Here is a 13,758-nt window from a genome sequence, read left to right as displayed (position 1 = left end):
ACAAGAAACAAACAATACCCGTTTTGTAACAACTTTATTGACACTGTAACAATGATGAAGTAATGAGGTAGCGACCGTTCCTTGGACTCGTGCGACTGCTTGTTTAGAACACGTCATGGACTACAGCCACCATTCTAGTCAGTTTGACATGGAAAAATGTCTTGTTGGAGGTGAACTAGTAGCTTGTACCAGGGTGAGGTGGTTCGGAGTTTTTGAAGCCCCTAGTATGGTGCAGTTTTAGAGGACTGGTAGAGCATTAAGGTGCGGCTTCCACCTGAGCTGAACAGCGTTCTAAGACGTGAATAGAAGCATTAGACGTGATATTATACCTCTGTGTCAATAAAGCTTATTTCTTAAAAAAAAAAAAATGCGTGCGTGTAGTGAAATAAACAAACAAGCCTTGTCACGCCCCCATTTTTTTATTTCCAGCCGCGGCGCAGGTGGGCGGGGCGTGACGTCATCGGGGCGGGCTGCGTAAATGAAGAAACCAGTGAGTGACGTCGCAGAGCCGGAAGTGTGCGGGGAGAAGACACAAAGGAGGAGGATGTGAGCGGGGGCTGTGAGACAGAAGCGGGGGCCAGGTGAGTGTTCAGGCGGGGAGTCCTCCGCTGTGTGCGCCGACAGAGGGGTGTGCACATGCCAGCGTTATTGTGGGGCGGTCGGGGCTCCTTCCTTTTTTATACGCGGTCACTAGCACCTGTTGGAGGTCCTTGTCCCAGGGTGTGTGTACTCCTGACCTGTGCAGCTCACTGACCTGGTGCTGCTGCTGTGACCTTGTGTCTGTGCCCTCTGCTGCGCCCCCTTGTGCCCGGGGACTGGCTGGCCCTCTGCTGCGCCCCCTTGTGCCCGGGGGCAGGCTGGCCCTCTGCTGCGCCCCCTTGTGCCCGGGGGCAGGCTGGCCCTCTGCTGCGCCCCCTTGTGCCTGGGGGCAGGCTGGCCCTCTGCTGCGCCCCCTTGTGCCCGGGGGCAGGCTGGCCCTCTGCTGCGCCCCCTTGTGCCCGGGGGCAGGCTGGCCCTCCTGCTGCTGCCACAATATGGAGAATCTGATCTTGTTTGGTTTCAGGGTAAAGGACGGTGATTTGTGACCCTCCGTGTCCCGTTATCCCACCCAACTACACCCATGACTCCAGGTGACAGATAGCTGCCCCATATGTGTAGATTTAAAGGGCTTGTCCAGTGCCAACCACTTATACCCATAGGATAGGGGGATCTCTAGTATTGGTAAAGGTCGGATTGCTGGAACGTGCATTGATTGCCAGATTGGGCAACTCGTATCCCTGTTAGAATGGGGTGGTAGGACGGACGCCCGACTTCCTGACCGCTGCCACGTTGATTTTCTATTGGGTCGCTGGAAAAAGCAGCGTTCATCAGCGCCATAGGAGGGGATGGAGCAGTGGTCGCACATGCGTGCCTCAGCTCCACTCTAAAAAGGGTAAAAGTTTGCCATTCAGCCCATGGGTGAGTGTCTGATCTTTGGGACCCCCACAGCCGAGAAGTTTTCACCAGACAATCCCTTTAATTTACTAATATGTTTTAATATAGAAGGCTAGCATATGATATTGTAAAGCAGAAACCCCCGTTCTCTCCAGTGTAAAATGTGACAAACTTCAAAGACTTTGATGCCAAAAAAATTGAAATTTAACCAACTTAAAAAAAAAACTAACAAATACGAATAAATTGTGTAACTATTTAATGATCACTGTATAGCAGTTTTAATGGCGGCTGCTAAGAGTACGTCTATAGTGTGGAGGAGGCTGAATAGCGTGTCTGATTACATATCCCTCCTTTAGCAGCCAGTCTGTAGATGAGACTTATGTGGATGGCTGGTTGAGCACTGTAGCATGTATTTAGAAATGGAGAACAAAGCAGAACCTGCAAAGAAAAGTATGTATTAGGAAATGGTGAATGATTCACTAAGGGTATGTGCAGACGGTCAGGAGCCTCTGCGTGTTATGCAGCTTCGAACCCGCAGCGGCCAGATATTACAACATAGTGGATGGGATTTCTAGAAATCCCATGTCCACTATGCGTGTCTGTGCACCTGCGGGTCACCCGTGGAAACTGATATGCTTCGCTTCTTTCCAGACCGCAGCATGTCAATTTCTCTTGCGGGTCCGCATGTGGATATTCCCCATAGACTAACCTATGAGGAAAGTCTGCATGTGAAAAAAAAAATGCGTCGCTCATTTGCATAATAAGTGGAAGCCGTGTGGCTATTACGCCGTGTCGGGGCCGCAGGCGGCTCCTGACCATCTGCACATACTCTTAAAGCGGTTTAACTTTTATTAGACAGTTCATACTTAGACTAGACAGTCTTGATATCCTTTGTACACCCCCCACCATGATGTGTTCATGGGACGAAAAAAACAGGATTGCTTATTTTCATTTATTCACCTTGCAAAAAAAGAAGCAACTGTCTCAGGTAGCGCAAGATGGTAAAAAATACCAAACCTATAGTTTGCCATACAAAAAACTATAGAGGAGTTGTGGTTCTCTGGATTACAATTTACATGCTCATGCTTAAAGATGTTGTCCACTACTTGGACAACTCCTTCTTGTACTCCACGCTTGGCCCTGATAAAATAAAAAAAAAAAGAACAACTTACAGGAGGTGAGTATAGGCTTATTTTATTGGTGGCAAACATTTAGTTCAAGAAAGGGTTGTCCTAGTAGTGGACAACCCCTTTAATTTCCAAATGCTTCCTTGTTGGTGGTGTCTAAAATTCAGAATGTGGTACAAGGAATGCAAGACCTTTTTTTTTTTTTTTTGACAAATTATTTGATATGATTTTGTAATGTCTTCTCGTCAAAAGTCTTTTATGACCTCATGGAGGCAAAATGTGTGGGTGGGGGTAGAAATGGTCATGTATTTACTTTCCCACACTGTTATTGTGGTAGAATAATTAAAATCCTATTGAAGTTAGGCGCCACATTAAAAAACAAACAAACAAAAAAAAACATTTTGGAGTGCGTAAAACAACAAGAAAATGTGCCCAATCTTGAATCCCTTACTTTGTGGTAATCAAAGCATCTCGAACCACGTTTCTAGGCCGTGCAAGGCTCCTCGGAGTCTCTTTATGCCAGCCTGGTAGTCTGCACAAGAGACATCCCTCTTAGAACCCCAGTCAGAGGCCTCTCACCCAGCCAAATCGGACCTCCTGATTTGCACTGATGAGAGGCAAATACCCTGAAAGATGTGTGTGGTTTGGCTTCTTATCCTAAGTGATGTGGTAAGGCTTGTTTAAAGGGTTGATATTGACTGTTGCTGTATCCAATAGGTGGTGCTAGCATTCCAGTCTTCTTCCTCTGACAAGGTTATCTCTAACAGGGCGAATTGCCTTCATCAGACAGTCCTTTCCTAACAGAGCCAGCTGGGCTTAGTTTCATTTCTCGGAGAGCCGTGTTCATGATCAGTTTTGCTTTCTTCTTCTGTTCTGCTATCAGCAATCTTTCCTGACTCTGTTGTGTACAAGACTAGTAATTAGTAGTAATAGACGCATTAGTTGGCTTCTTTTTAATGGTGGTATGCACTCGAGTCATCTTGGTTTTAATTTTAGTAATAATGGCGTAAAAAAAATTGGCCACTCCAACCAGAAAAATAACTTTTATAAATACTTCTGTATTTTGGGACATGCATATTACAAATACCTTCTGTATGGTGGACCTTCCACCGCACATTACATTTACAGTAAACGTCAAGTAGTTGGCATCGTGTTGCTTGCAATGATTTAACATTCGTCACTGGTATAAAATAAGAGCAAAAAACTGGTCACTTTTTCCACAGGTCATCTTTAAAGGGATATTCCCATCTCCAAGATGCTATCCCAATATGTAGTAGGTGTAATAATAATAAGTTTAGCAAATACTTAAAATTAGAAATGTACAGTAGTATAGTATTTTTGATTCTCTACGTCTTACCTCATGTGCAGGACCTTGGGTATCCATGGTTACGACCACGGATAAAGTGAAAGTTAGTTAGCTAGCTGCCAGTGGTCGTAATTGTGGATACCTAAGGTCCTGCAATGCCCTGCACATTAGGTAAGTGGCATAGCGAATCAAAAATACTATACTATTTTTCTAATTGGAGGTATTTGCTAATATTATTATTATTACACCTACTACATATTGGGATAGGATCTTGGAGATGGGAATACCCCTTTTAAGTTTAGACGCAGCGTCTGTACATGGATAAATTATTCAGAACAGATAAATGTAGTTTGGTGGCTGGAGAGAAATGCTCTAACTGTAAAGATCCCTTTCCTATTTAGCTGCTGGAATCGCCTTTCTTCCACCCATGAGTGCCCTCTGGTCCTTTGGAAGGAATAAGTCATGTATCAGTCCTTTGTATTGACCCCAAATGTATTTATACATATAATTAAGATTTCCTCTGAGACGGGTTTGTTTTGATTCGGAAAAAAAACCAAAACAATGTTTCTAACCTCTCATAATAGAGATCTTCCATTCCATATAATTATCTAGTTGCCACCTTTGAGGGGTACTAAAACATTGGGATCACAGGATTTAATCTTTTTAAAAATAAAAAAAAAACAAACCCTGAGTGCTGCTTGACTTTATTGTAGCCAGAATACCCAAGTCCTTCTGCTCTGTAATCCCTAGTATATTTCCATTTGCTCATGTCATGTATCATGTGCAAACTGACGCTATAGCTAGTCAATTGGCATCAATGTTGTGTTTTTTTGTTTTTTTTTTGTGAAGTTTGGTTGTGATGACTGTTTAAGAGATAAGGAAAATGTTAATGTGTTTTTTTTTGTACAAGGAAGGAAGAATGAAAGAAAGGTGGCCCTATAGGATGCTAAAGTGCTGCAAGTGGCTGTACGATGGAAGGCAATGAGAAGGTGAACCTCTGTAGTAAGTCTGTGGGATGGCTTCAGAGGCAAGAGAAGGATGCTGAGCCCTGGTTATGGAAACTCTCAAATTGCTTCTCCGCTGTTGATCAGGCATTACCTGCTGCTGGAGAGACCCCGGTAAGATCATGTTCCTGGCTCCTATAGATACTTCAGGTGACGCCATGTATTTTCCTGCTCGACAATGGGCTAACCATGGGGGTGTAGGACTTTTTCAAGCACACCTGTTTGGGAAAACTTTAGGCCCTATTCATTATTGCATTTGTTTGTTTTTCTAGTTCCTCACTTTAGTTCTGAATAGTTTCTTGATGGTTTTTGCCCAATTCCTAATTATTGCAACTTTTCAAGGGTCACAAATGTAACTTTTTTGCATAATATAGAAAAATTTCTATTTTTTTTACTTTTTTTTTTTTTTTTTTCACTAAACTTACAAATATGGCTAGACAGGGGAGTAAAAGGAAAATCTTTATGAATATCATATGTCATGAAAGTGTATGCACCATTTTGGTGAATTTGGCGCATAAAAGATTAGCGAATATATATTTTATTTTTTTTGATAGTAATTAAAAAAACAAACAAAAACCCACAAATAATGAATTGGGCCCTAAATGTCCTTCATTATTGTTGTCATTGTCTTGTTGCTTTCTGTAAGTGAGTTGCTTGATATTTGTTTCAATTAGTGATTTCTTCTTATCTTCCAGAAAGGCAACATGGCGTGCATTAGACCTACTGTGGAACTGAAGGATATACCGCCACCACCTCCCCCACCCCCACTCCAACCTTGCACTTCTAGCTTCCAACTCTCCAAAATCCAACCTCCTCCCATAAAGCCAATCCATCTTCAAAGTGGACCCAAAGTAAGCTGTTGTGCACTTTGTTCTAATGGCACTTCTTGCACTTCTGATATCCGTTTCATTGGGAGTGGTTTTATTCCGCCTCCGCCTATTTTGGACACAAATTTTGCTGGCACCATTACTTGTCAGGTTGCTCCAGCTCTACCTTTACCTTCTGAAAGTCCTTTTAAAAAAGTGGCTGCATCGGGGCCATGCAACAACCGCACACTCAACTACTCCAGTGTATGTATGGAAAAACGTCTGTCTCCCTGCCACCTTCACCCTTCTCACTCGGTTCCCTGCTGTACAAATGTGCATTTAAACCAGTTTCACGGGAACCTTCACAAATTTCAGCTTCCTGCCTTCGGGACTTCTCCAGGATACTGCCCTTACACTGACTTCACTAATGGGTCCACACTGCGTCTAAAGGAACATCTTGCACAGTCTGAGATGTTATCACACCTTTGCACAAGTTCTATCCATCTGAACACTGCACCTTCTGTATTTCTCAAGGGCTCTTCCTTCTGTGAAGTCTGCTTGGAAAAGGTTAGTTTGTCTTTTTTCATGATGTTGTCAATGAAATCAATGGTTTTTATAGGATCACTTGCTAATTTGCAGCACGGTGGCTCAGTGGTTAGCACTGCAGCCTTGCAGCGCTGGGGTCCTGAGCCCAAATCCCACCAAGGACAACATCTGCAAGGAGTTTGTATGTTCTCCCTGTGTTTGCGTGGGTTTCCTCCAGGTTCTCCGGTTTCCTCCCACACTCCAAAGACATGCTGATAGGGAATATAGATTGTGAGCCCCAATAGGGACAATGACTATGATGTCTGAATTGTAAAGCGCTGTGGAATATGTTGCCGCTATATAAATAAAAAGATTATTAGATTATTATATTAGATATATACACAGGGAGAACATACAAACTCCTTGCAGATGTTCTCCTTGGTGGGATTTGAACCCAGGACCCCAGCGCTGCAAAGCAACAGTGCGAACCACTGAGTCACCGTGCTGCCCTTAAATACAATATATGTACTTTTTAATAGTGTTCAGGCTATGAAAACGATCCCAAGGATGTGTTTGCCACTGTAGGAATAACTGCATTCTCATAACCCTGTTTGACATGCAAAGAGTCATATCAGATCTTTTAACCCGTAAAACCTTCACAAAATCTCTTAAGATGTAAGGTCAGGAGCATGCAGTTGAGCAGCATCCTTTGCTAGTGACTTAGTAACCCCCACTGATGGTGATCAGTGAGGATCTCGCCATTCCAATAGTTTTGATATGTGATACACTTTAATGTCTGAATGGCCGTAATGATAAAAATGCTTAAGACGAGAGCAAAAAAAAAAAAAAAAAAGACCTTTGGATTTCTTTGCCAGTTCTGTAGACCATGAAGCCAATTCATCAAAGCTTTTATGCCAGAAAACTGTTGTAAAAACTTTGAAGAGTTGCAAAATGGATGGAGCTGGGAACTGGACCAGGGCATGGCTCAACCACAGGTCAAATATGACAACGTTTTGTACACCAGAAATGCTGAAGTCATTAAGTGGCATTCACTTCTTAATAAATTTGGCGCCTTCTACTGTGGTACGATCGTGTGTTACACCAGTGTTGATGAATCTGCCCCCATGAACGGAGGGAAGGTTGAGGGTTAAGACGTCTGCTCCATTCATGATGGCTCTGCCGAGCCCAGGTCCGGGATCACTGAGGGTCCCAGCAGTCGAACACCCAGTGATCCGTTTGTTGGGGGTACAGTGTACTCTCCTGGCAAAGAGCGCTTTAATTCTGAAGGACTTGGCATTACCAAGCTTTATAGTGCACGCTTCTTTCTTAGGAAACCGATTGCTCTTGAGGATCCTCAGGATAGGTTTGCTAACTATCAGATTGATGTGAAAAAAAGACCCCTATACAAGTTGCATTATAATCAAAATATTTATTTTTGACTCCGCTACAGGCTGAGCTTCATAAAGGAGCATGATGCCACTATACTGCAATACTGATTGCAGGATAGATGGAGGGGAGAAAAGTAAATACATTTGTGTCTCGGGCAACTTTTTATTATCATTTTTTTTTTTTTTGTCTTCCAATACATTATATGGTAAAATGGATGGTGTCATTTTAGTGGAGTGTGGATTTCAAGGTGAGTATCTACTATAGCTTGTCTCCCTAAAAGTGTATGTAACTTTTTTTTTTTTTGTGTATTAAAACCAGTTTTGTGTTTTTGCTTTAAAAAAAATGTTTTTTTTTTTCCTTACACGCAGCCCACAGGCAATGGTATAGCTGATGTAAAAAAGATATGGCCTAATATTCCTCCTCCAAATACCCAGACTGCTGCTCTTCCTGTATGCAATGGCTGTGGAACCCAAGGAAATGTGAAGGAAACTGCAATGCTTCTTGCTAAGAACTTCTGTAAAGCCTCACAAAAATTTGGTTAGTCTGAGTATATATTTCATCAATAAATTATATAAAATATCAGTATTTATTTATTTTATTTACCTGAAATTACATTTGTAGGATCCACAGAGTTGTCGTTGGCTGGACAGATGCAAGAGAATCTGCCACCTATCGGTGTGTTCTGGGACATAGAAAACTGCTCTGTTCCCAGCGGTCGTTCAGCGGTCAGTGTAGTAAAGCGGATTCGTGAGCGACTTTTCAAAGGTCACAGAGAAGCAGAGTTCATCTGTGTCTGTGATATCAGTAAAGAAAATAAAGAAGTTATTGAGGAACTTAACAACTGTCAGGTAAGAAAATAGACTTTGTATGTGTTGGGTTGTGAAACAGGATGGTTCTGAGTATCACAGCGGAAAAAGGGGGCCAAGTGTTCCCCCGGGATTCATACTCTGTGGCTGCAGAACACTGCACTTTTTCTGGCAGCCCCATAAATATTTAATGCAGCAATGGTTGGGTGTCCGACCTGCCGCTCCGTTTTGTAATGATCTGTGCGGGCCCTAAGTGTCAGCCCCCAACTAATCAGCATGTTCTCACCTATCTTGTCTATGGGTTATAACTTGTTCTCAATGGACAACCTCCTTTAATGAAATGTTCCCTTTGCAGTGTGTGTATATAGAACAGTGTTTTACTGATACAGTGGACTTTTTTTTTTTTTTTACCAAATGGAAGATAGTTTTTCTTGGATTATTAGCATGGGGAGATTCCAGAACAGTCTAGGTTCTTCTGGTTCTGAAAATCTTTCCACCCTTATGCTATTTGTTACCTGCTGTTAGCCAGCAGTAACTGCAGCACTTTAAGTGTCATTTATCTTTTTATTCTATTTTTGGTTTTTCACAGGTAACTGTTGCCCATATCAATGCCACAGCAAAAAATGCTGCAGATGACAAGCTCAGACAGAGTCTGAGGAGGTTTGCAGACACTCACACGTCTCCAGCAACCGTGGTTTTGGTTTCTAGTAAGTAGCGCAGTGCTTAACTCCCACTTTAAGAAACAGTTTTGTAGATTGGAATAAATCAGTTATCCAGATGATTCTTCACAACTTACTTTTTATTTATTTTTTATTTTTTTTCTCGCATTATGAAAAGCTGATGTCAACTTTGCTCTTGAAATAAGCGACTTGCGGCACCGCCATGGTTTCCACATCATAATTGTGCACAAGAACCAGGCCTCCGAAGCCTTGCTGCACCATGCACATGAGCTCATCCGCTTCGAAGAGTTTATTTCAGACCTTCCTCCCAGGCTTCCCTTAAAGCCACAGGTGAAATATTTTATCACATTTGCTTCTTGTATAAACTATGTGCAGTCAGATCACGAGGGGAGGATTAAAATTGCCATACATAATGTACTTTCCTAATACTCCAGCACCAATGCTCCCTGCTGGTTTCTTTTGACTATACATCTGTCTCTCCAGCAGTCCCATACGGAGTAATGGCTGCCGTGCACCACCGCTCCATTCGGATCATTTATTTTTTATTTTTCTTTTTTGCAGCAGTGCCATACTCTGTTATATGTCTATAACCTGCCAACAAGCCGAGATGCAAAAAGTATCAGCAACCGCCTCCGACGCCTTTCAGATAACTGTGGAGGGAAAGTGATGAGCCTGTCGGGCAGCAGCGCCATTCTTCGCTTTATCAATCAAGAAAGTGCCGAACGGGCTCAGAAACGCATGGAGAACGAGGACGTGTTTGGCAATCGGATCACTGTCTCCTTTGCACCTAAAAATCGAGAGGTAACCGAAGCAAAAAATGTGAACTGTAACAATGGGGACAAATCTAAGTCTCCCAAAAAAGTGAACAAAAATACCAAGCTGTGCCTCCTTACTAAAGATCAGCATGACCCACCATCAAACGCCAAAGGTTCTGCGTACAAGGCTGCTCACGGCTCCAACAAAAACTCAAATGTGAAAAGTCTGCAGGTAAGCAGGAGCGTGTGGCTTTATTATAGTACTGAAGGTCCATTACTGCCAGTTTTGACAGGTTTCCAAATGCACGATAATAAAGTTGGTGTGATAATATATGAGTACACCTAGTTTAGATTGACAAGATGCTGGGATCACAAAACTTCATTGTACTTATCCAAAATGATGGAAAGCCCCTAGTGCATTAGATGGGCAGCAGAATGCTATACTCACCTGGGCATTCACATTTTACTCATAAGCACAATAAAATAACATTACAACTATTTTCTCCCTCTCAGGAGCTGTGCCAACTGCAGTCCAGAGCATCAACCAGAACAAATGGAAACCCTCAAGAAAAAGAAAAGAAGAAAAATGGAGATAAATTAAATTCTTTGTGTCAAAGTGGCAATTCTGTTTCCAGCCAAGTGTCTGTGATCACAAAAAGTGTTGGAACAGAAGAGAAACCCATTAAACCTATTCAAAGGTATGTCTTTATTTCCATGTCTCTGTTCTCAAACTGTGCATCCTGTTAGCACTTCTGGATATATGGAGATCAGCTGGAATAGGTATTGAATCCCAACAGTTCTCTTTACATTCATATTCCAGTAATAATTGGTAATATGGTGCTGATCTTAGTATGGGTGCAAAGCTGGAACTTTAACATTTTTTTTATTTTCAGGATTGTCCGTCATATCAGATTAAAGGTCTTTCGAATCCCCGCAATGGTCATATCACAGAAGGAGCCACAGTCATTTAGTGAATGCCATTTACCTTTTTAATGGTTTACCAGACACAGCAGCATATATTTGGTAGCTGCTTTGCTTAATACTATAACACTGTCTGGCATAGCCCTATTCAAATGAATAGGACTGACCCGCAATACTGCCAGACTATCAGAAGCCTTGCTGATCTGCTATCAGTTTTAAACTCCCAGAAAACCCTATTTAACAGCAGAAAATGAAGAATTTCTTCCAGAAAACGTTTTTGTTTTTTTTTGTTACACATGTTTATTTCCTTTTGTGTGTATTGGAACAGGAAAAAAAAGGCAAATTAGACATAATTTCACACACATCAAAAAATGGGCTGAATAAAATTGTTGGTACCCTCAATTTAATATTTGGTTCCACATTGACTGCAATTATTTACTCCAAACAATCGCTTCCTATAACCATCAACAAGCTTCTTACACCCCTCACCTGGAATTTTGGACCACTTTTCTTTTGCAAACTTCTCCAGGTCTCTCATATTTGAAGGAACCTTCTCCCAACAGGAATTTTAAGATCTCTCCACAGATGTTCAATGGGATTTAGATCTGGACTCATTGCTGGCTACTTCAGAACTCTCCAGCGCTTTGTTTCCATCCATTTCTGGGTGCTTCTTGAAGCATGTTTGGGGTCATTGTCCTGCTGGATGACTCATGACCTAGGATGCAAACCCAGCTTTCTAACACTGGGCAATACATTACAACAAAAAAATCCTTTGGTAATCTTCAGATTTCATGATGCCTTGCGCACAGTCAAGGTACCCAGTGCAGGAGATGGCAAAACAACCCAAAAACATCTTTGAACTTCCATATTTGACTGTAGGTATTGTGTTCTTTTCTTTGTAGGCCTCATTCCGTTTTCAGTAAACAGTAGAATGATGTGCTTTACCAAAAAGCTCTATCTTGGTCTTATCTGTCCACAAGACTCTTTTCCAGAAGGATGGTGGCTTACTCGCATACATTTTGGGAAACTGTAGTCTCGCTTTCTTATGTCTGTGTCAACAGTGGGGTCCTCCTGGGTCTCCTGTCATAGCGTTTCATTCAAATGTTGACAGACAGTTTGCGCTGACACTGATGCCCCCTGAGTCTGCAGGACAGCTTGAATTTCTTTGGAAAATGATTGGGGGATGCTTATCCACCATCTGGACTATCCTGCTTTGCAACCTTTCATCAGCTTTTCTCTGCGTCCAGGGAGACTACAACCCATGGCACTGTAGCTAAACTTCTTGATTATGTTGCGCAACATGGACAAAGGAACATCAAGATCTCTGGAGACTGACTTGTAACCTTGAGGTTCTTGATATTTTTCAGCAATTTTGGTTCTCAAGTCCTCAGACAGTTCTCTTCTCTTTCTATTCTCCATGCTTAGTGTGGCACACACACAATGCAAAAATTGAGTCAACTTCTCCCCTTTTTAGCTGGTTTCAGGTGTGATTTTCATATTGCCCACACCTGTTACTTGCCACAGGTGAGTTTGAATGCGCATCACATGCTTGAAACAAAGTTGTTTACCCACAACTTTTGTAAAGGTGTCAACAATTTTGTGTGGCCAGTTTTTGGGGTTTTGTGTTAAATTATGTCCTATTTTCCTTTACTCCCCTCTGCCTTTTTTTTTTTTTTTTTTTTTTTTTTTTTTTTAAATTTCGTTTATTCAGCGTTATGACACTTGGCAACTTACTTCATTGGGGGATTTATCTTCGTTTCTGGGGGTGGAAAATTGCATGTAAGTGGCATCTGAACGCCTGCTTTTCCCCAGTCTGAGCTGTGGCTAAAGGGAGTCAAATTGACTAGGGAAAAGCAAGGGATGGGATATCCTTTGCACACCAAAAAAATGTTTTATAGGAATGGAGACACATTCTGTAATGGTGATCTGTAAAACTTTGTCAAACTGCAATTTGTTTAATTTACTTGTCATTTCAGGCGTGAGGTCCCAATTATGGGAACCATTTCTGCATCTCCTGTGGAGAAACCAGAGAGGGATGAATCCTCTTTTCAGATAAGCAATCCATCAGCTTTCATCAGACTGGCAGGAACGCGGCAAGTTAGCCCTGTAAGATCCCAGAGTGGATGGTCTTCAAGGTAAAACACTTAATTTATGGGTTTGTAAGAAATTATTGTTGTTTTGTACTAATATATATATATATATATATATATAATAATTTCTCAAAAGTTTGGACACACCTTCTCATTTAAAGATTTTTCTGTATTTTCATGACTATGAAAATTGTACATTCACACTGAAGGCATCAAAACTATGAATTAACACATGTGAAATTATATACTTAACAAAAAGGTGTGAAACAACTGAAAATATGTATTATATTCTAGGTTCTTCAAAGTAGCCACCTTTTGCTTTGATGACTGCTTTGCACACTCTTGGCATTCTCTTGATGAGCTTCAAGAGGTAGTCACCGGAAATGGTCTGCCAACAGTCTTGAAGGAGTTCCCAGAGATGCTTAGCACTTGTTGGCCCTTTTGCCTTCACTCTGCGGTCCAGCTCACCCCAAACCATCTCGATTGGGTTCAGGTCTGGTGACAGGAGGCCAGGTCATCTGACCCCATCACTCTCCTTCTTGGTCAAATAGACCTTACACAGCCGGGAGGTGTGTTTGGGGTCATTGTCCTTTTGAAAAATAAATGATGGTCCAACTAAACGCAAACTGGATGGAATAACATGCCGCTGCAAGATGCTGTGGTAGCCATGCTGGTTCAGTATGCCTTCAATTTTGAATAAATCCCCAACAGTGTCACCAGCAAAGCACCCCCACACCATCAAACCTCCTCCTCCTCCATGCTTCACGGTGGGAACCAGGCATGTAGAGTCCATCCGTTCACTTTTTCTGCGTCGCACAAAGACACGGTGGTTGGAACCAAAGATCTCAAATTTGGACTCCTCAGACCAAAGCACAGATTTCCACTGGTCTAATGTCCATTCCTTGTGTTCTTTAG

The 13,758-nt window shown here is 42.1% G+C and overlaps 1 protein-coding gene across 7 annotated transcripts in view; it reads left to right on the top strand.

The window, feature by feature from the left end:
• The first annotated feature begins 25 nt into the window (after nucleotides 1-25).
• Nucleotides 26-13,758, top strand: part of MARF1 (meiosis regulator and mRNA stability factor 1) — a 37,721-nt gene continuing 23,988 nt past the window's right edge. For 3 of the 7 annotated variants that reach the window (XM_073647670.1, XM_073647672.1, XM_073647666.1), the window contains exons 1-11: nucleotides 26-67; nucleotides 430-581; nucleotides 4,778-4,985; nucleotides 5,567-6,244; nucleotides 7,960-8,128; nucleotides 8,213-8,439; nucleotides 8,987-9,104; nucleotides 9,235-9,407; nucleotides 9,639-10,064; nucleotides 10,346-10,530; nucleotides 12,730-12,888. In XM_073647670.1, the coding sequence (XP_073503771.1) occupies nucleotides 4,839-4,985; nucleotides 5,567-6,244; nucleotides 7,960-8,128; nucleotides 8,213-8,439; nucleotides 8,987-9,104; nucleotides 9,235-9,407; nucleotides 9,639-10,064; nucleotides 10,346-10,530; nucleotides 12,730-12,888 (2,282 nt within the window). In that variant the 5' untranslated portion in view covers nucleotides 26-67; nucleotides 430-581; nucleotides 4,778-4,838. Of the gene's footprint in view, nucleotides 68-421; nucleotides 582-4,777; nucleotides 4,986-5,566; nucleotides 6,245-7,959; nucleotides 8,129-8,212; nucleotides 8,440-8,986; nucleotides 9,105-9,234; nucleotides 9,408-9,638; nucleotides 10,065-10,345; nucleotides 10,531-12,729; nucleotides 12,889-13,758 lie in introns of those variants that run through there. The other 4 variants (XM_073647669.1, XM_073647673.1, XM_073647671.1 and 1 more) reach the window with 4 other exon arrangements.

This window comes from Phyllobates terribilis, unplaced genomic scaffold (genome assembly GCF_046119375.1).
Source record: "Phyllobates terribilis strain yellow unplaced genomic scaffold, ASM4611937v1 Scaffold_9__5_contigs__length_417890890, whole genome shotgun sequence".
NCBI lineage: Eukaryota > Metazoa > Chordata > Amphibia > Anura > Dendrobatidae > Phyllobates > Phyllobates terribilis.
Note: the sequence above shows the minus strand (reverse complement) of the source record. Positions and strands in the feature narration are given on the sequence as shown.